Source organism: Aedes albopictus, chromosome 3 (assembly GCF_035046485.1).
Source record: "Aedes albopictus strain Foshan chromosome 3, AalbF5, whole genome shotgun sequence".
In the NCBI taxonomy this organism is placed as follows: domain Eukaryota; kingdom Metazoa; phylum Arthropoda; class Insecta; order Diptera; family Culicidae; genus Aedes; species Aedes albopictus.
The window spans coordinates 126,879,789-126,902,374 of NC_085138.1; the positions used below are offsets into that span (position 1 = coordinate 126,879,789).

Below are 22,586 nucleotides of genomic sequence, written 5' to 3' on the forward strand. Positions count from 1 at the left end.
CGTTGTGAAAAGGGTCGCTTTGCTGCCGCCCTATTGGAATCCTTTCTCGGAAAGCTAGCCAAATGGTTTCCATTCCATTCCGACACTGCCACTCTCTCTCTTTCTCTGTCTTTCTGTTTCGCTGCGTCGACTCAGGACCGGGCGGAACAGTGAGGAACGCCGGTGGCCGTTATTGTTGGAGGTGGTTTTTGTGCATTTGTTCGCCAAGGCGGAAACCCGGAACGGAAGGCGCAAAACAAAAGCATTAATCGTGCCCGCAATTGATATGGGACAGCATGTAGGATTGTGGGGTGGATTTTGGGAGGCATGCCATAGAACTGAAGCCATTTAGATTCGCGCAGTTCGAGTAGACGTTTGAGGTTTCGGGGGTTTGGTCGAATATGGCTACAACGAATATAGTACATTTTGCTAACAAAAAGTTAAGTGGTCAGAAAAAAAACATATGAAAATTTCCCAAAAAAATGTAAAGTAATAATTAATTCATCTTTTTCACTTTTCTTATAATATCAATCAATAATATCTCAATAAATTCTAAATCAGCTTCGGAAAGGTTCTGAGAATCACGATAAAATCTTAAAAGTTTTATTCTGGTTATATGACAGTTTAAAGAATCTGTTTAAATCTTTTTCCCATAAAATTGTTTGATAAATCGTTCATTCGAACAATTGGCAATCGACAAACGAGTCACACAACCCCAAAAGCCCATTTTCCCATGCTCGTATATTTCCCACAAACAACCACAACCTAGGGCCCATATAGCCGAGGCGGTAAACGCACGGGTATTCAGCATGACCATGCTGAGGGTGACGGGTTCGATTCCCGGTTGGTCCAGGATCTTTTCGTAAAGGAAATTTCCTTGACTTCCTTGTGCATAGAGTATCTTCGTGCCTGCCACACGATATACACATGCAAAATGGTCATTGGCAGAGGAAGCTCTCAGTTAAAAACTGTGGAAGTGCTCATAGAACACTAAGCTGAGAAGCAGGCTTTGTCCCAGTGAGGACGTTACGCCAAGAAGAGGAGAGGAGGAACCACAACCTAGTTCAACTCCGAGAGTCATCAATTCCGACAACTAATTCGTGTGCCTAGTTCTTGGTCCAAATTGAATCAATAACAGCTGGTAACAGTAGCCAGAAACGAAGGGATTTTTTTTTTGTTATCTCCTTCAAATCTTACTTATGTTGCAATCCTGCATTTCGGAGCTGTGCTCACACTAACGAGAAGATATTCTGCTATAGAATTTTCAATCGCCGGTCAAGTCCAGCCCCTCTGCCATGGACCACGTTGCAACGTCCAACACCATGCCAACCGTGCCAGTGTCGATGAAAATCGCTTTTTATTTTCGTCCCAGTAACGAGACTTTATGGGTAGCAAGAGTATGGAGCAGCAAAAAAATACGATCATTATGATGTGCTCCAGCGAGCTGGTTTTTGCAAGGATTCCGATTTTTCCTTGGACGTGCGGCAAGAGACTGATGCTTTCGACTTGAAATATTGCTTTGTTATCAGGATAAAGGGTCGCCTTCGCTTGGACGTGAAGCCTAGTTTTGTGGGGACCACTTTCTTTAGACTTGGAATATTAATTTACACTGTACATAAACTTTTCTTTTTTGTTTCAATTTTGTTGGTGACTTCCCGTGAAGCCACATAACTTGGTTCATCATTCCCTAATGGAGAATTTCAAGACAAGTTTGGTACAATATTGCTAGATAGATATACGAAACCCAAGAAAACGGTTTATGAGTTTTTGAAATATTTACAATTTCAAAGTTATCAAAATATCTTTAAAATTGAAATTTGTTTTTCACATGGTGGAATTCTGATAACTTTGAACCAGTGACAAATAAGGTTTTGCGAGCGTTTGAGTTTCTTCAGCATAAAAAATAGCAACGCGTTACCGAACGAAGAGTAGGCGTTGCCGCGAGTGGATGTGTTTTGGTTTACGTGTCACGCTTTTTTCGTGTCTTTGTAAAAATTTTCTACCGCAATTCCTCTTGTTATCTGTTAAGCACTACGCCACCGGGACAGAATTTCCGCGAGTGAAAATCAAAGCGTGGCCCTTCCAGTGCGTCGGAAGTGGTCCAGCGCACGATCCAGCGCAAGTGTATCGAGCGCGGGTGAGCGCGTTGCGGTGGAAGGAAGCAGCATTTTGTGTGGAAGAAGATCGGTGGAAGTGTTTTATTGGACAACTATACCGGATACTTTGCCGCAATCGTGGCCGTAATCCATCTGCAGCATTCAACTCCAAGAATTTGCGTCGGAAGAACAAGCCAATGGGAACATTTGCTGTTGGATAAGCGTAACAAAGAATAATCGTCATTTTCCTCTAATTTGGTAAGCTCGTTTCATGCTTTTCTTTTGGAATGTATTATCCGTGAAGTTGAAAACCGTAATTTTTCATAAACAAAAATAGATTTTTTTTTGTTCCTTAGCCGTGCGTCGAACGTACGTTGGGCATAGTGCGCTGGTTAGAGGACCAGATTCTCTATCCAGCGCACTGAATCCGATGTTGGGTTCCACATATGGATTTGAAAGTAATCGGTTGTCGCGTGTGGAGAAACTCAAGCATTCTACCGCGGCGACAATATTGTAATTTTTCGTGAATTTTAATTTCTCGAAACGTCAAACTCTATTGTATCAACTCTTAATAATTTGTACGCAGCATGTTAAAACTTGGAATTAAGAAGTCCGAGTAAAAAGTTATGTGTGTAATTTGTTTCTAATAATTCGTGACATGATTGAACATTACGATGCGGTGCCTTGTGTCTGGAGGAAAATCAACATCGATTAAAACGTTTTATAATGACTTTCATTCCGCTCCTTTTCCTTTTTAAATTATTTAGCATTCTAATTTTCGTAGGATATTGTTCGGCTGATACTTTTCAAGTCAAGCAGTTGCAGGAGACTTATCTTGGTGAGCCCGTCCCAATTGATCACCTTGTTTTGCTGTTCTTCTTTGTGTATATTTCAAAATAACTACACTAAATTAATTTCATAACAATCCAGTCCTATAACTTAATCATACCCGACCTTTCCCGTACCAAAACCCCTTCTCCTTTCTATTTACGAGAGCGTCGGTGAGTCGCTGGCATCTCGATAAATAGATATCATCCCTTCCCTATTATCCCCTCCCATCCACATAACGTGTTTCTTATCGTTTCAGAGAGCGATCAATGGCGCTTAAGCCTAGGCTTGTAAGCCAGGACACATGGTCCAAATGCCTGTGCCCCAACCCGGAAGCAAAAAGGCCCATGGAGTGACAAATTTCTTAGCTATGTCACTCCCAACGCTGGCGTTCAAAAATCACTTACACTCACATCAACACATCTACATGATCAACTCAAATACACTTACACAATCTGAATCTTGCTGCATCACTCGCTTATAGTGAATTCCCAATCAACCCATTCCAAAAATCCAACTCCTTGACACCTATGGGGGCGCCGGTGAGTCGCTGGCCTTTCATAAAGTAGGTGTCATATCATCACATCCTTTCCTTTCCTCGTAACGGAGAAGATGGGCGTGGCCGGCAATGGAAGTTTTCATGTCTTTTTTACTTCAACCTCTGATTGGATAGCTGTTTCTTCCTAAATAGCATTCCATAAGCAATTAGAATAGGAGTATTAAAGTTTTAACATGACAACTTTTAGTATGCAATCTACGAATTACTCCGTTACAACGCAACGCAACGCATAAAAAATAGCAACGCGTTACCTATCTGCATATATACTCATGTTTGGCAATGGATGAAGCATTTTATTTTTGATTAGAATTTACTCAAAATAGCTATTTTGATGTTGTAGCCGATTCGGGACGATTTGAACACTGGCAATTACGAATGGATGTACGCATACGCATGTATTGTATACTGTTAACCCATTAACGCCCGAATTATGCCACAATCACAGTAGATGTCTGATTTTTTCTGGAGTACCTCAACCACATAGAAGAAAGTTATTGTAGTCATTTAAACGGAAATCTACGGTAACATTTTCGTTTTAATACACAGTGGGGCATATGCCCGTGAAAAGTTGAAAAAATATCTTTCTATTTTTTTTTTTGCGCAGCTACCTTATTTCTATGAGCTTTGTAAATCTATTTTAGATGACCGATCATGATTCAAGGAATAGTTGATATTTTCCTAATAAAAAAATACAGTTTGAAATGTTCCAGAAAGGGTTAACATTAGTAATAACTAAAAAAATCTACTATTTGTTTATCAATAGATAGTTTTCAATAGTTTTGAGGCATTCCAATATGCATCATTCTAATAAATTCTATACAAAATAAGTTGATATTAGGCATTCTTGTAGTATATCCTGCCCACCGTATCCTTCTGGCTTTGTCGACTGCAGAGCGTAGCGAGCACGTGGCTCGGCCTCTGCCACCACACACCGTTATCTTGTACAGCGACAAAGATTATCCTAAGCACTCGTCATTCGTAAACTCCAAATGTTTGCAAGTGTTCTTTGAGCTTGGTTTATGTTTCATTTTATAAAGGACCACCTTATTAGAAACCTTGGTAGAAACGATTTCCGCTGATGATGCGTGATCGTATTGCATGGCTCACGTAATTTACAGCTGTGGTTATATGGATCAGAGGCCTTATGTAGTTCTGTTCTCGAGATACACAAGTTCATAATTTCTATGTGTTGCGGCGAAAATCAGCCATTTTACCCTCGCGCAAACAGTGAGAGTAATCATATGCTATTAGTTTTACAAATAAAACGAGTAGGAAGTAGCGATAGTATCAAGTGCGTTGATTAAGTTTGTTAGAATTTGTAATAAAAGGAAACTAAATCCGGGTTGAACCGATAATTATTGTTGTCAAGTGGCTGAAGAATTGTAAGTGTTTTTAAATGAAAATTGAACAATAAAATGAAATAAACTATTCTAGTTTTAGCTGATTCAAGTAACCACCAATGTTCTCCATCTGCTCAAATAACTCTAGTAAAATTCTCCCTGGACAACACTATGAATCATTATAATAGCCTGACGGGCTAACCTAAAACCAGCAGTTCATCATAGGATAACAACTTTCCTGAACGAGCACGAAAAAGAGAGGAGAATGGAAGACGGTGCAGCATGTTTCATTTTCCACGGCATCAGCAAAACTTACTAATCTGTGAATAGACCATTGGGCATTCAAGTCTTCTGGTCTCTAACCAAATTGCTGGGCGGTAATTGATCAAATTACGTTAAATTTATCCATAGGCACGTTCGATTCAAACGAATGCCTTTGAGATGAGAGTCACAATGAACCCGAGTAAAGATAACAAATTGATAGCACATAGCACGTTATCGAAAATTACGTTATCATTGAGTTCAAGTTGATAACTAATTATACTATACTATATTTTGTTCAATATTATATTTAGTTATCAATATGAAATAAGACGGCTGTTTGATACCTAGGGGGCTGTCCATAAACCACGTGGTCATTTTTTTTGGGACTTCTCAACCCCCCCCCCCCCCCCCCCGCGTGGTCATAAGTCCATACAAATTTTTTTATTCGTCCATACAAAATGGTCATTGGCCGTACCCCCCCCCCCCCCTCATGACCACGTGGTTTATGGACAGCCCCTAGCTGGTTTTGTTATCGATCAGTAGCTATGCAGTTCTATTTTATCGTAAAAACAACTTTACCACTATTAGTTCAGAATTTTTGGAGCCCACTTGCGCTATCGGATCAGATAGCTCTTGATGTCCTGATCGACCTTGTCGAAGTCAAAATGTTTCTATGTAGTCGGATTCTCGAGATACAGACGTTCAGAATTTTTAGAGCTCACTAGCGCAACCTACCGGATAAACCCAGAACCAACTAGTTCACTATCCGTTAGCCCTTGGCAGTTCGCATCGTACTCTTGTGCTGTGCGGACGTAAGCTCTCTCTGCTGCAGGAAGTTTTACTACCTAAAGCAATTCAACAGTACTTCTCAGTACTACCCACAATAGCACTTTTCAGCGCTAAATTTATACCTACTGATTCCTTTTCGATCCTTGCCTGGACCCGTGCCTTCGATTATTCGTTGGACCCGTTTACGGAAGTCAAATTCCGTGAAACGGTGGTAATCCTACTTGGACACCGATTAGGGAAAAAACCTCCTGGAAGGTCGCTTCAAATTAAATCATGGTTGCATCATCGAACAAAAGGAAGGGTGAATCCTTGAATTCACCGCTTCCTTCCAAAAAAGTCGGTTTCAAAACTGTCGCTAAACGCGGCAAAGTTAGAAGGAAAGGAGAACTTTCAGCTTCTCCACTTCCTTCTACTAAAACAATTGTTTCGAATGAAAATTTCGTTGAAATGAGTAATCCTTATGAAACGCTGAACAATTTTTCGGAACAGCAAATTGAGGATGCCTCTAGCCCAGGTACTTCAATTTCTGCTAAAAAACAACGGGTGCCGCCAATCGTGGTCAGCGTCTGTGAATTTGCTGGTTTTAGGCAGGAGATCTTGAACTCCATAAGGGGAATCAAGGTTTCCTTCCAAATTGCCAGGAAAGGTGACTGCCGCGTATTGCCGGAAACCCTGAAAGATCGGGATCTTCTTCTCAAGTACCTTACTGAGAAGAAGCATAAATTTTTCACATACGACGACAGGTCTGCACGCTTGTTCAAAGTCGTATTAAAAGGTCTCTCTAGTGATGACAAATCACCTGATGAGATCAAAACTGAACTCAACTTATTACTTGGATTCACTCCAGTCCAAGTAATAAAAATGAAAAAGAGAACCCGCTCTGAGAATCCTCGGCAGGGTATCTCCCAAGAATTTTATTTAGTTCACTTCAACAAAAGTGATCTAAATAACTTGAAATATTTGGAAAAGGCGAAGAAAATGTTTCTTGTCCAAGTGACATGGGAACATTTTCGTAAGCCTGGGGGAAATTTCCAGAACCCAACTCAGTGCCGTCAGTGCCAAGGTTGGGGGCACGGAACGAAACATTGCCACATGGATGCTAAATGCATGATTTGTGGAGGTTCTTCTCACGCCAAGGACAACTGTCCGGTAAGGGAAGATACCAGGAAGTTTAAATGTACGAATTGCGGTGGCAACCATAAGTCAAACTTTTGGGATTGCCCTATCCGCAAAAAAGTTGTCGAATCACGTGCCCGGCAGATGAATGGGAACGCTAGTCGTACCCGAAACTCTGCAGGTAGAATTTCTAACAACACAAATTCTTCCATCAACGATCGGTTGAATAATTTTCATACCGCTCGTACCTATTCTCCGGAGGTAGTTAACCACCAAACAAACCTTCGAGCGAATAATCTACCCTCCAGCAGTGGAGTGAGTAATATTACTAATTTTGTTCAAACGAATCGAGCTACCTATGCATATGTGGCTGCGGGTAAGCAAAATTCAAATAATTCCTATCACCGAGCACCAAATTCGGAAAATGCACGTGATTCAGGCATGTCTGCTTCCGATTTTGACTTTTTATCTGAACAATTGCAACAAATGATTGATGCAATGTTCAAAACTCAAACTATGGCTGAAGCAGTCCAAGTTGGAGTTAAATTTACAAATAAAATAGTAATTGGATTACGTTTTGGTAATGGATCCAAATAAATTTTTGAACATTTTAAATTGGAATGCTCGAGTATTGTGTTGTTCTTTGCTGTGTATGCATCGCTCCTGTAAGGGGTGAGTATGGCAGCATAATCGATCATGTTCGCTATTGTCTCGAGTGAAAATCAAAACAATAGATGCGCGGGTGTTTAGTGTTCAGTATTGTTTTGTTCTTTGCTGAGTGTTGTGTTTTGTTTTTACAGAGAAGAACATTAATCAAGACAATTAGATGATCGGCATTGAGCCACAAAAACCCCACAACAATTGGTGAGATCTTTCCAATATTATTTATTTATTTATAAATAATTCTACTTCAGTATATTTATTTTATAACTGCATATACGTTGAAAATTCGCTATTTTCAACATCCTTTCATCTATTGGAAGCTGCTTCAGTTCTGGGCTCTTTCTAAGTTGATGAAGGGATTTATAAATGCTTGCAAGGACTTGGCCAGGTGTGTGGAGCTGAGTGAATCTATGACATTGTAGATAGTAGCGACATCAGCAATGTCAATGGAAATTCAACTTTGCAACTCCATCCAAGATTTGTGCAAGTATCCATGCTATGCTATGCTATGCTATTTTAAATTGGAATGCTCGTTCTCTAAATGGCAAAGAGGATGAGCTATTCCATTTTTTAACAGTTAATAATGTGCATATTGCAGTTATTACTGAAACTTATCTAAAACCTGGGTCTTCAATCAAACGAAACCCAAACTATTTATAGAAATGATCGCCTAGATGGAGCATGTGGTGGAGTTGCTATCATCGTTGACAGGCGCATCAAGCACCAAATTTTTTCATCATTCGAAACCAAAGTTTTTGAAACTTTGGGTGTTTCTGTTGAAACAAACTTTGGTAAACATACTTTCATTGCGGCCTACTTGCCTTTTCAATGCACTGGCTAGCAAATAGATTTTCTTAAATCTGATTTGCGAAAATTAACTCGCAACAGGACCAAATTTTTCATAATTGGTGATTTTAATGCGAAACACCGTTCGTGGAATAATCTTCAGTCCAATTCAAACGGCAGGATTTTATTTGATCAGTGCTCTTCAGGATATTTTTCTATTCTATATCCCGATGGCCCCACTTGTTTTTCTTCTGCTAGAAATCCCTCAACAATTGATTTGGTCTTAACTGACTCAAGTCAGCATTGTAGCCAATTGGTTACTCATGCTGACTTTGATTCTGACCATCTTCCTGTAACATTTCAAATTTCCCATGAAGCGATTTTTAATCCCATCAGCTCTACTTTCAATTATCACAGAGCTGACTGGGATACATATAAAACATACATCGATAGCCATTTAGACGTTAATGTTTCATTGGAAACACATTTTGATATTGACAATGCCCTTGAAACTTTGACTAGTACTATAGTCGAAGCTAGAAGCGCATCAATACCAAAGTGTGAAGTCAAATTCGACTCAGTTATTATTGACGACGATCTGAAACTTCTGATCCGTCTTAAAAACGTGAGAAGAAGACGAATTCCAACGAACTCGAGATCCTGCTTTGAAAGTAATCTGGCAGGATCTTCATAAGGAAATCAAAAAACGTTTCACAGAATTGAGAAACAAAAATTTTGCAAATAAAGTTTCTCAATTAAACCCCGGCTCTAAGCCGTTTTGGAAATTGACAAAAATTTTGAAAAAACCTCAGAAGCCTATTCCTGCGCTGAAAGAGGATAACAAAATATTATTAACTGATTCTGAAAAAGCACAAAAACTTGCCAAACAGTTTGAAAGTGCGCATAATTTCAGTATAGGTCTCACTAGTCCAATAGAACATCAGGTTGCCCGCGAATTCGAAAACATTCTCAATCATGAGAACATTTTCGACAATTCATTGGGCACTGATTTGGACGAAGTGAGATCTATCATAAAGAAGTTTAAGAATATGAAAGCTCCGGGTGATGACGGAATTTTCTATATTCTCATTAAAAAACTTCCAGAAAGTTGCGTATCATTTTTGGTTAATATATTTAACAAATGTTTTCAGTTAGCATATTTTCCTGAAAAATGGAAAAATGCTAAAGTTGTTCCAATTTTGAAGCCTGACAAAAATCCTGCCGAAGCTTCTAGTTATCGTCCAATTAGCTTACTGTCATCTATCAGTAAACTTTTTGAAAAACTTATTTTAAATAGAATGATGATTCATATTGATGAAAATTCTATTTTTGCCAATGAGCAGTTCGGATTCCGCCATGGTCATTCGACTACTCATCAACTTTTACGGGTAACGAATTTCATTCGTTCCAATAAATCTGAAGGTTACTCCACTGGTGTAGCACTTCTTGACATAGAAAAAGCATTCGATAGTGTTTGGCACGAAGGCTTGATCGTAAAATTGAAACATTTTAATTTTCCACTATATATTATTAAAATTATTCAAAACTATTTATCGGATCGAACACTTCAGGTAAATTATCAAAATTCCAAGTCAGATAGATTACCTGTAAGAGCTGGTGTTCCACAAGGCAGCATACTGGGACCAATCTTATACAATATTTTTACCTCCGACTTACCTGATTTGCCACAGGGATGTCAAAAATCGTTATTTGCAGATGACACAGGAATCTCAGCCAAGGGGCGAAGTTTGCGTGTCATTTGTAGTAGATTGCAAAAAAGTTTAGATATTTTTTCTTCTTATTTGCAAAAATGGAAGATTTCTCCAAATGCTTCCAAAACTCAACTTATCATATTCCCACATAAGCCAAGAGCTCTTTATTTGAAACCCTCAAGTAGACATGTTGTCGCTATGAGGGGAACTCCAATAAATTGGTCGGAAGAAGTTAAGTATCTAGGGCTCTTACTAGATAAAAACTTAACTTTTAAAAACCACATAGAAAGTATTCAAACTAAGTGCAATAAATACATTAAGTGTTTATACCCACTTATTAATAGAAAATCAAAACTTTGTCGCAAAAACAAATTTTTGATTTATAAACAAATTTTCAGACCGGCCATGTTGTACGCTGTCCCAATATGGTCGAGCTGTTGCAATACCAGAAAGAAGCAGCTTCAGAGGATTCAAAATAAAATTTTGAAAATGATTCTGAAGATGCCTCCCTGGTATAGCACTAATGAGTTGCATCAAATTTCTAATATTGAAACATTGGAACAGATGTCAACTAAAATCATTGCCAACTTTCGTCAAAAATCGTTGCAGTCTTCTATTGCTACGATTAGCTCTTTGTATAATTAGTTTAAGTTGGGTTAGGGTTGGGATAAGTTGAAAAAAATGTATTTCTGACACGCAGGTGAAAAATAAAGCCTGCAAAAAATCTGAACTGCTACAGCAAATGAAATGTAATATGTTATTAATTAGTATTTATAATAGCTTAAATTTATTTCACCAAATTAGGATGATAGTGTGTGTGTTATAATACACAGAACACCTAGATTAAGTTAAAGAATGTAAAAATTGATTGAGATACTAATATAGATTATTAAAAAAAAAAAAAAAAAAAAAAATCCGTTAGCCCTTGATGTACTAATCAAATTTGCTGAAGACGATTTTTTCTATGAAGCCTGATTTTCGAGATTCAGCAGCTAAGAATTTATAAAACTCACTAGCGCTACCTAGCGGATAAACTTTTAACCAACTAGCTCACTATCGGAGAGCTTGTGATGTTCTGATCGACCTTACCGAAGACGAATTTTTTCTATGCAGTCTGATTTTCGAAATACAGAAGTTCAGAACTTTTAGGGCTCTCTAGCACATCCTAGCCGATTTGCCTTGGACCAACTAGTGCACTATCGGGTAGCTCTTGATGTCCTGATCGAACTTGCCGAAGATGAAATTCTTCTAAGTAGTCTGATTCTCGTATTTCGAGAAGTCTGGAATTTTTAGGGCTCACTAACGCCACTTAGCGGATATACCTTGAACCAAGTAGTGCGCTATCGAGTAGCTATTTATGTCCTGATCAACTTTGTCGAAGGCGAAATTCTTCTATGTAGTCTGATTCTCGAGATAAAGAAGTTCAGATTTTGAGAGCCCACTTGCGCCACCTAACTGATAAACCTAAAACTAACTAGTTCACTATCGGATAGCTCTTGATGTCCTAACAATAATTTTCTATGTAGTCTGGTTGTTAAAACACGAAAGTTAAGAATTTCTGTGACTCACTAGCGCCACCAAGTGGATAAGCCTAGCACCAACTAGTTTAGTATCGGATAGCTCAAGATGTCCTGATGGACCTTGTCGAAGACGAAATTCTTATATGTAGTCTGATTCTCGAGATATACAGGTTAAAACTTTTAGGACTCACTAACACCAGCTAGCGGATAAACATAGAACCAACTAGCGCGCTATCGGGTAGCTCTTGATGTCCTGATCAACTTTGCCGAAGACGAAATTCTTCTATGTAGTCTGATACTCGAGATACAGAAGTTCAGAATTTTTAGAGCTCACTTGCGCCACCTAGCGGGCAAACCTACAATCAACTAGTTCATTATCGCATAGCTATTGATGTCCTGATGAAACTTGCCGAAGACGAAATTATTCTATTTAGTCGGAATTTCGAGATACAGAGATTTAATTTTTTTAGAACTCACCAGCGCCACCTAAGGGATGAACCTAGAACCAACTAGTTCATAATCGGATAGCTATTGCCCAAGTAACACATTTGTCACCGAAGAGTCACGGCGGCGCAGGTTTTTGTTACGCAGAATAGTAACTTACTACTTACTTCTAACAAATAAATACTAACTTGCTAAGAGTTTGTCGCGACTTCCGCGCAACAAAAACCTGCGCCGCCGTGACTCTTTGGTGACAAGTGTGTTAATTGGATGATGTCCTGATCAATCTTGCCGAAGATGAAATTATTCTATTTAGTCAGATTCTCGAGATACATTGGTTTAAATTTTTAGGACTCACTAACGCCTAACCAACTAGTTTACTAGCGGATAGCTATTGATGTCCTGATCAAGCTTGCCGAAGACGGAATTCTTCTATGTAGCCGGATTCTCGAGATACATAGGTTTATTTTTTTTTTGGGACTCACTAGCGCCACCTAACGGATAAACCCAGAACCAACTAGTTCACTATCGGATAGCTCTTGATGTCCTGATCAACTTTGCTGAAGACAAAAATTGTCTATGTAGTTGGATTTTCAAGGTACGAGCGCGACGACATTGGCAATGGCTGTTGGCGAAACATCTATCAAAGCACAATGTTTCATGATCACTAGCGCCACCTACTGGAGCGAATACGTACTAGATCAATTGCTATCGGAGAGTCCTTGATCTCCTCAACAACTTTGCTGAAGACACCAGTCTTCCAAAATGCTTCATTTCTGCGCAGTTATGGCAAAAGTTACTGATCTATAAATAGATCACTGGGCGGAAATGGGTTAATAGCCGTTTGAGCGAGCTAGGGAAAAAATAATCGATTATTTTTGCATAAAGTTTATTTAATCATCGTTAATGTTATGGAAATACGTCTAGAATACTATATTATAATTGAGGTATTGATCTGTTGGTAAACTACTTAACTGGTCGATGTAATCAAAGGTATAGCATAAATATACAGGGGTGTAGACGTGTGTGCCGAAGCATCGGTGGCGACGTATTCAAGGCAGTAACAGCGGCGTATTGGAAACTTTACAAAAGTTTCTGAAGGATAGTATCTTTTAATTCCGCCAGGGTACTTTTCAGCACCTCCTCTGCGGATTCTCTCAGGAATTCTTTCAAGAATTCCTCTAGAAAATTCAGTACCTCCAGGGGGTTTCCCAGAAGATCCTCAGATATTCCTCCATGGCAGGCATCATGAACTTCTCTTGGGATTTATTGAGATCTTTCTTGAGGAATTCCCTTAAGGGTTTATTGCTTGGCGTTTCTCCCGGAATATCTGGAATTACTGCAAAACATTATCCAGCTTTCCAGGCAGTCCTTCAGAAATTTCTCAAAAAAAAAATCCACTTCTCTTTTTTTTTGTTTTTGTTATTCTTTCAAGAATATTTCCATTTTTTTTAGTTCAGCTGCTAAATTTTCCTTTGAAGGTTCCTCTAGGCCTAGGGGTTACTTCAGAAACTGTTTCAGGGGTTTTTGTTCACTAGTACCTTTCAAACAATTTGTAGGGAATTCTATCAAGAACTCCTTCAGAATTATCTTCAGGAGTTCTTCCAGGGTTTGCTTCAAAATATTCATCAGGAATCCCTTCACAAATCTGCAATTACTACACGGATTCTAGCACATCTATTTTTTTTTCAAGAAAGGAAGAAATTGCTCCGAGGTTTAATTCAAAAATTTCCCTGTTCTTTGGAAACCCCTCTCTTCAGGGGTTTTCTCAGAAACTCATCCAGGAATCTTTCCTTCAATTGTAAAAGTTTTTAATAAAAAATTTCTAGGAACTCTTCCATTGCCATTGTGAGGACTTCCTCCAGATATTTTTAAGGATATCCTCCTATTCCCACGATTATTTCCGGAATTGCTTTAGAGAATTTTGTTCAAGAATTTTCAAAAAATCTGAAGTGGAATAACAGGAAGAATTGCTAAAGGAATCTTAATTGGAAGGACCGCATGATAAATTTAGAAAATAGTGTTGAATTGGCTCAATGTTAAAGTACACGTTAATAAAAACAAAAAATAAATAAAAATTTAAAAAGAAATATTTTAGAATTTTATTCAGTAACTCCTGACGAAACTTTCTAAGTGACTCCTACAGGAACCCTTGGGAGGATTTCCGGAAGAAACGCTGTTGAGTTTTTTGGAAATTCTGAAAAATTCCAGACATTACAGAAATTTCTAAACGAATACTTAGTGATTTTTTGAATAAACTACCATTGAATTCATATAGAAATCCCTGGAGATAGTCTTAATGAACTGGTGGAGTAGTATCTGAAAGTGTCTTAGTTAGTTCCTAAATATATTCTAGATGAAAATCATGGAAGAATTTCTGAAATCACTCCTTGAGGAACTCTTGGTGGAATTCCTATAAGAATTTATTAAGACTCATGGAGTGATCCTTTACCATAACTATTGGAAGATTTTCAGAAAGAATGCCTGCATGAATGCGCCCAAGTAACCACGGTGCTGAAGCCTTGTTGCATGCAGATATACGGTGTATTAAGAGCAATCTTAATACATGCAAACTTAAGGTTGATTTAATGTGGAAGAGGTCAATTATAGAATCAAAATAAGCTTATACTGGTATAATCTTGGAGAAGTCACATAATTGCCCATTTCCACTTTAAATCAACTTTAAGGTTTGAATGTAAAGTAATGATTGCACTAAATACACCTCAGCTCCAAAACACCCACATATAAATTTTCACACCGATTGTATCAGCAGTTTCTGATTCAGACAGATAGACAAACAGAAATCTCATATTTTTATGATGGAGTGTTCAATTGATTTTCATTGCAGTACACCCACTCGTTTACCGCATATGCACTAGTATAATATTACTGAGCATACATTCCGATAAAATATCCTAAAATCCTTCAAACAAATCATGATATATGCTCCGCCTTCATGTTGAATTTACATTCCTCTTTTAACAAACGTGTAAAAGCCACAGAACACCAATTCTCACTCAAACATTCATTGTTTCCATTCCATTTACCAGGCAATGACCACCATGCCGAACATCTGCCGTTGACTGCCCAATCCGGTCAACAGGAAATCCGGTCCGGCAAACGCTCAGCGCCGTCTCGATAGTATGGAAAACGGCCAGCCCTGGTCCGATTGGTGCACGGGGAACTACTGGTCGACGGTTCGCTATTTGCTTTCCTGTGCCAACTACAACAATACCTGGACCTCCTACTGGGGACCGGACATAGTCTGTGATTATAATCGCATTGCTCTCTCATCGGCGGCAGCGGCGGACAGCCGGAGTTCGCTGAAAGGCATCGCAATTAACGGTACGGTCGACGGCAATCCGGCTGCAACGGGCGTTCCATCGATCGACCACAGTTCCGTGCTTCGGGTGGGCATCGAGTGCTATCAGAACTTCAAATGCATCCTGAAATCGGTCAGCCCGGCCAGCGGCAGCAGCAGCAGCAACACCGTCGGTAATCAGTGAGTATTTGCGGTTTTCGACCGCACTATGAGGTAACAGTACTGCCTCTCCGCAGTCAAAAACAGGCGCGATTGGTTAGAGGCTTGGAACGAGGTAAATCTATACATCAAGACAGGCCCGTGCACAGGAAACGCGTCAAGGGAGGAATTTTTCTTACTTTTGGCATAGGGAGGGCCGCCTAGTGTATGGAACATCGGCAATGGGAGGGGTTTAACCCCCAAAACCCCTCCCTTGTGCACGGGCTTGCATCACGATTTGTAGGTGGATTGATTCCGTTACTGGATGTTGGGTCCTGAAGTCGTGAGGAAGGCATAAGCCTCTTGTCCCATTTGACTACCTAGGTATTAAAACCTCCACCAATGATCATGGGACTCAAACTCGCTAGTGCTCTAGATATTGAATCTTGAATGGACAAGAACTGAGAGGAGAACGTGCTCCTGAAACCGATCCACTGATGGACACGAGTGTGTCGTGGTGAAGGTTGAACCACGAGCTCGCAGCACTATACGTTGAATGCAGCAGTCTGTAAGCTGTATTCGTTGATCGGTAATCACAAAAACCAACCAGATATGTGGTCTTGGTCTGTTGATCGAGATAGTATCTTGTAAGCCTAATTAAGAAGGATATTCCTCTGCAACACAATGCAGTTTGTGTCCTTTCTAGTACACCCGATTCTTTTTTTTCACAGGTCTGGTTTATGCTATAACTCAGTCAACCGATTCTCATGAAAGTTTGTACACATGAAGGCACGGTATACACTGGGTGATTGTGATCCACTAGCCTCTGCCCTGAAACTCCTATCCCTACCTCCATGCGGTACCGGCCGGAAACTATGAGCAACCTTAGGGAAGATCGGTGGGGACTTTGGTCGTAGGCTGACAAGGAGCGGCTCACAACAGCGTCAGATCCCCATGTTAGGGGCGGCTGATCAACGTCCGAATTCTAGGGAAGGACTCTAAGCTCAACTGTGCACTATGGTCCTGCAGAAAGTAGGGGGTTGGTGTCAGGCTCTACGAGCCAGCCGTAAAAAACCATTGAAACGAAAAATCAGCAACAAAATAATACGAACCGAGACCAACGGCAACGACCCCAGCGAACAAAAAGGACTTGCGATTGGAAACTCGGTACGTGGAACTGCCGATCTCTCAACTTCATTGGGAGCACCCGCATACTCGTCGATCTACTGAAGGACCGCGGGTTCGGCATCGTAGCGCTGCAGGAGGTGTGTTGGACATTATCCATGGTGCGAACGTTTAGAGGTAATCATACCATCTACCAGAGCTGCGGCAACACACGCGAGCTGGGAACAGCTTTCATCGTGATGGGTGAGATGCAGAAGCGCGTGATCGGTTGGTGACTGATCGACAAAAAAAATGTGCAGGTTAAGGATCAAGGGCTGATTCTTCAACTTCAGCATAATAAACGTGCACAGCCCACACTCCGGAAGCACTGATGATGACAAGGACGCATTTTACGCGCAGCTCGAACGCGAGTACGATAGCTGCCCAAGCCACGACGTCAAGATCATCATAAAAGATTTAAACGCTCAGGTAGGCCAGGAGGAGGAATTCAGACCGACGATTGATAAGTTCAGCGCCCACCAGCAGACGAACGAAAACGGCCTACGACTTATTGATTTGGCCATACGTAGCATCTTTTTCCAACACAGCTTCCCTTATCGTTACACCTGGAGATCACCACATCAAACGGGATCTCAAATCGACCACGTTTTGATTAACAGACGGCACTTTTCCGACATTATCGACGTCAGGACCTATCGTGGCGCCAACATCGACTCCGACCACTATCTGGTGATGGTCAAACTGCGTCCAAAACTTTCCGTCATCAACAATGTACGGTACCGACGACCGACACGGTACAACCTAGAGCGACTGTAACAACCGGATGTCGCCTCAGCATATGCGCAGAATCTCGAGGCCGCGTTGCCAGACGAGGGCGAGCTCGATGAAGCCCCTCTAGAGGACTGCTGGAGTACAGTTGATTGATTGATTTGTTTTTATTAAAGAGGCTTTCAGCCCTTGGCTGGTTCGTCTCTATGGAGTACAGTGAAAGCAGCCATCAACGGCGCAGCCGAGAGCACCATCGGGTACGTGGAATGGAATCGACGGAACGAATGGTTCGACGAAGAATGCAGAACGGTTTTGGAGGAGAAGAACGCAGCGAGGGCGGTAATGCTGCAGCAAGGGACTCGACAGAAGGAGGAACATTACAAACAGAAGCGGAAACAGCAGAACCGTCTCTTTCGGGAGAAAAAACGCCGCCTGGAAGAAGCAGAGTGCGAAGAAATGGAACTGCTGTGCCGGAAGTTCTATCAGAAGTTCAACGCATCCCGCAACGGCTTCGTGCCGCGAGCCGAAATATGCAGGGATAAAGACGGAGGCCTCCTGACGGACGAACGTGAGGTGTTCGAAAGGTGGAAGCAGCACTTCGTTCAGCACCTGAATGGCGTGAAGAACATAGGTATGGGAGATCACGGCATCGGAGGAAACGACGACGCCAGTGCAGCGAAGGACGGAAATGAACAAACTCCCACGCTGAGGGAAGTTAAGGATGCCAGTCATCAGCTCAAAACCAACAAAGCAGCTGGTAAGGATGGTATCGCAGCTGAACTCATCAAGATGGGCCCAGAAAAGTTGGCCACCTGTCTGCATCGGCTGATAGTCAGGATCTGGGAAACGGAACAGCTACCGGAGGAGTGGAAGGAAGGGGTAATCTGCCCCATTCACAAGAAAGGCGACCATTTGGTATGTGAGAACTTCAGGGCGATCACTATTTTGAATGCTGCCTTCAAAATGCTATCCCAGATCATCTTCCGTCGTCTGTCACCTAAAACGAATGAGTTGGTGTGAAGTTATCAAACCGGCTGGTCGACAAGGGACCAGATCTTCACCGTACGGCAAATCCTCCAGAAATGCCGTGTATACCAGGTCCCAACGCACCACCTGTTCATCGAATTCAAAGCGGCATACGACAGTATTGTTCGCGCAGATCTATGGAGAATCATGGACGAAAACGACTTTCCTGGGAAGCTGACTAGACTGATAAAAGCAACGATGGACGGTGTGCAAAACTGCGCAAGGGTTTCGGGTGAACTATCCAGTTCATTCGAATCTCGCCGGGGACTACGACAAGGTGATGGACTCTCATGCCTACTATTCAACATTGCTCTGGCAGGTGTGATGCGACGAGCTGGGCTCAACAGCCGGGGAACGATTTTCACAAAATTCGGTCAATTTGTGTACTTTGCGGGCAACATGGACATTATTACTAGAACATTTGGAACGGTGGCAGAGCTGTACACCCGCCTGATACGCGAAGCAGCACTTATGGTTAATGCCTCAAAAACAAAGTACATGCTGGTAGGCGGAACCGAACACGACCGGATCCGTCTGGGTAGTAATGTTACGATAGACGGGGATACTTTCGAGGTGGTGGAGGAATTCGTCTACCTCGGATCCTTACTGACGGCTGACAACAACGTGAGCCGAGAAATTCGGAGGCGCATCATCAGCGGAAGTCGGGCCTACTACGGGCTCCAGAAGAAACTGCGGTCGAAAAAGATTCACCCACGCACCAAATGCACCATGTACAAAACGCTAATAAGACCGGTGGTCCTCTACGGACACGAGACATGGACCATGCTCGAGGAGGACCTGCAAGTACTCGGAGTTTCCAAACGACGCGTGCAAAGGACGATCTTCGGCGGTGTGTAGGAGAACGGTGTGTGGTGGAGAAGGATGAATCACGAGCTCACTGCGCTTTACGGCGAACCCAGCATCCAAAAGGTGACCAAAGCCGGAACGATACGGTGTTGCAAGAATGCCGGACAACAGCCCTGCAAAGCTGGTGTTTGCTACTAAACCGTTGGCACAAACGCGGAGAGCACGATGGGCGGAGCAGGTGGAGCGTGACCTGGCGAGCATTGGGCGCGACCGGGGATGGAAAGCGGCAGCCACAGACCGAGTAATGTGGCGTACTATTGTTGATTATGTCTTGTCTTAAATGTGATGTAGAACAAATAAATGTGTATAATGTATGTATGTAGGCACGATTAGTACTATCAGTGTAAAAAAAATCGTGAGAATCGGTACAAAATTGACTGAGTTATTGCAAAATAACGACCCGTGCAAAAAAAAGAATCGGGTGTAGATTGGGCATACCCGGACATCCAACCATAACTTTTTCTCTTCAAAAAACATAGCAACTTCTTGTATAGATTTACTGCGCACCAAGCAACACCTCACAAGCCTGAAGCCTTCTACTTCTCGGAACTAATTCCCAATCATTGATTCCCCATTCTCTCTCTCGCTCGTTCTAGCTCCGACCCAACAGAAGTGCGGTGGACAGATGCCCTGTACGAGTGCAATCCGTTGATGGCAACCGACAAGCAGGACAACCTGTTGAAAGAATGCATCACCAACTACAATGCCACAATCGTCGCGCGTAACATCATTAAACCAGTGTCGGAGCTGTTGCTGAAGCTGCCAAAGCTGTCGCTGGAAATGATGGCCAGCCGGACAGGCATTTCACCCAACGATACAGCAGCAACGGCGGCGGCGGCAGCGGCTGCGGCAACCGTGCAGCCATGCGCACCCCCGGACATTAGCCGGGTCAGTTACCACCATTACCAGCTGATTTGCAACAACAGCGCCGGTCGGTTTACATTCTACGAGAACGATTCGTTCGATCTGTTGAACTCTTCATCGTCGTCGTCGTCGGCGGCGGCCCTGCTGGAGCCCGTCCAGTGTCTGCTCAACGTCCAGTACGACGATGTGATAAACCAACTGACGGGAATCGTGTTTCCCAACGGAACGGCAACGGCGGTGGGCACCAGCAGCAGCTCGCTCATGACCTTCGGAACCCGGTACGAGTGGAGCTTTTTGTTTGTGATTTTGTTTATCTTTGCCGGTGGACTCGGCAATATTTTAGTCTGCCTGGCGGTGGCACTGGACCGGAAACTTCAGAACGTAACGAACTACTTTCTGCTGTCGCTGGCCATCGCGGATCTGCTGGTGAGCCTGTTTGTGATGCCGCTTGGAGCCATTCCCGGATTTCTAGGTGAGTGTCGTCGCGGTTGTTTGATGATGAGTCTTTCATTTCGTGATTTGGAGATGAAACGGTGTAGTTTTGTCATGCACCGTTGGTACTTTGTCAGATGCGATGCTAATATTACGAGTAAATGATGCCTCGAACGTGTTTGTTTTTCGCTTTCTTAGAAGATGAATTTGTTTGGAATACTTCAGAGATTTTTCTTGGATTTCTTTTAGAGATTTCTTCTGAAATTGCTGGAGAATTTTGTCCACCATGAATTCTTTCACAATTTCTTCAAGGGTTTCTTCTGAAATTTCTGGAGAGATTTCTTCAGACATTTATTCGAAAATTCCTCCAGGGACTGATTCCAAGGTTTCTCTTGGAATTCCTTCAGGATTTTCTCCACTAATTCATTTTTTGATTTCTCCAGAAATTAATCCAGTGATTTTTCCAGGAATTCCTTCAAGGATTTCTTCAGAAATCCCTTCAGGAAGTCCTTCAGGGATCCCTTAGGAACTTTTTCAAGGATTGCTCCAGAAATTCGTTGAAGGATTGCTCCAGGAATGCCTACAGGGGTATTTACTGAAACTCTTTGAGAAATTTCACCTGTAGTTTTTTAGCGATTTCTCCCGAAATTCTTTGAGGAATTTCCTCAGGAACTTACTGGAAAAACTTGTAATTAGAAGGCACGAAATGTTGCTAATTGACAAATTGAGAGATGAAATTTGTGAAAATAATCGCGTTCAGGTGGGATTCGAACCCACGACTCCGTATTCGTTAGACCAGCGCTTTAACCATCTAAGCCACAGAACAAGTAATGATTCTGCGGAATAGAAAGCCAAACTGTTTCTGAAGCCGCGCCGTGAACACTCCTATTTCACAAACTCATCTCTCTTTTTGGCTTAGATGCCAACTCACAACACACAAAATAATTCGCTCTCACTTGTAGTTAGTGGGCACAAAGTCCAGTTTTCAAAAAATCACCTAAATTACACTTTTACACAGTTCTATAAATGGTCATATGGATAATGGCGGGAACATTCAAGATCGTTAGCTCTATTGCGACATTTGCACCCATTTAGACTCGGCCGAAATTCATTATCATCACAGTCGAATTTCGCACACGACTTCGCAGTGGCTGGTATACACATGTTCGGTTGAGTTCATGACAGGAGCATCGGGTGCACAACGTGTAAACAAAATTAGTTTGATTAGTGCGAAATGTCGCTGGGAAATGATGATTCAGTGGATTCTCAAATTATCACAGTAGTCTAAACATCAATGAGAAACCCAATACATCCATCATCAACTGTTGGGGCGCAGCATTTTTAAGCACAACACTCAATGGCACCCATCAAGCGTCATTGCAATTCAGCAATTATCAACTTAAATATTCAATCTGATAGTAGAGTTACATTTTTTTTTATTCCCAGTTCCACTTGAAACATGCATAATTGATTGTTTGCATGTAGCTTCTCTCTGAGGCAATCCTGCTGGCAACGCAACAGAAGAAAAAAATCGCCTCAATTCGAGTGTTAACGTACCTACAAAGCGCGCCAAACCATTTGGCACACCAGCCAGCCAGCCAGCCAGCAGCAGAGGGAGAAGCAAGCTTTTATTTCTTCCACTAGGGTAAGAAATCAAGCTTTGAACTAGTCAAATTGTAATCTTAATTTGAACCATTTCTAAATTCATTAAAATGATACACTTTTTGGGCAAATCTTTTCCCAAAAAGATTGGTAAATGGATTCTCGTAATATAACCTGGTAGAATTGACTTTAAAAGCATTGAATGAAGCGATTTTTTCATTGAAAATAAGAAATTGAAAAATCACTGCGATTTCACCCATTTCCCCCCAGAGGAAGCACATTTTCGGTGCACTCGTACAGCTTACGCATTGTATCACACGCAATAAGTGAATACGTTAATTGAAAGCAA

At 41.6% G+C, this 22,586-nt stretch overlaps 1 protein-coding gene across 8 annotated transcripts in view; it reads left to right on the top strand.

Moving 5' to 3' along the window:
- LOC109621281 (D(2)-like dopamine receptor) overlaps nt 1-22,586 on the top strand; it is a 182,891-nt gene that overhangs the window by 84,559 nt on the left and 75,746 nt on the right. For 7 of the 8 annotated variants that reach the window (XM_062860612.1, XM_062860613.1, XM_062860614.1 and 4 more), the window contains exons 4-5: nt 15,144-15,595; nt 19,936-20,675. In XM_062860612.1, the coding sequence (XP_062716596.1) occupies nt 15,237-15,595; nt 19,936-20,675 (1,099 nt within the window). In that variant the 5' untranslated portion in view covers nt 15,144-15,236. Of the gene's footprint in view, nt 1-1,929; nt 2,334-15,143; nt 15,596-19,935; nt 20,676-22,586 lie in introns of those variants that run through there. The other variant, XM_062860619.1, reaches the window with a different exon arrangement.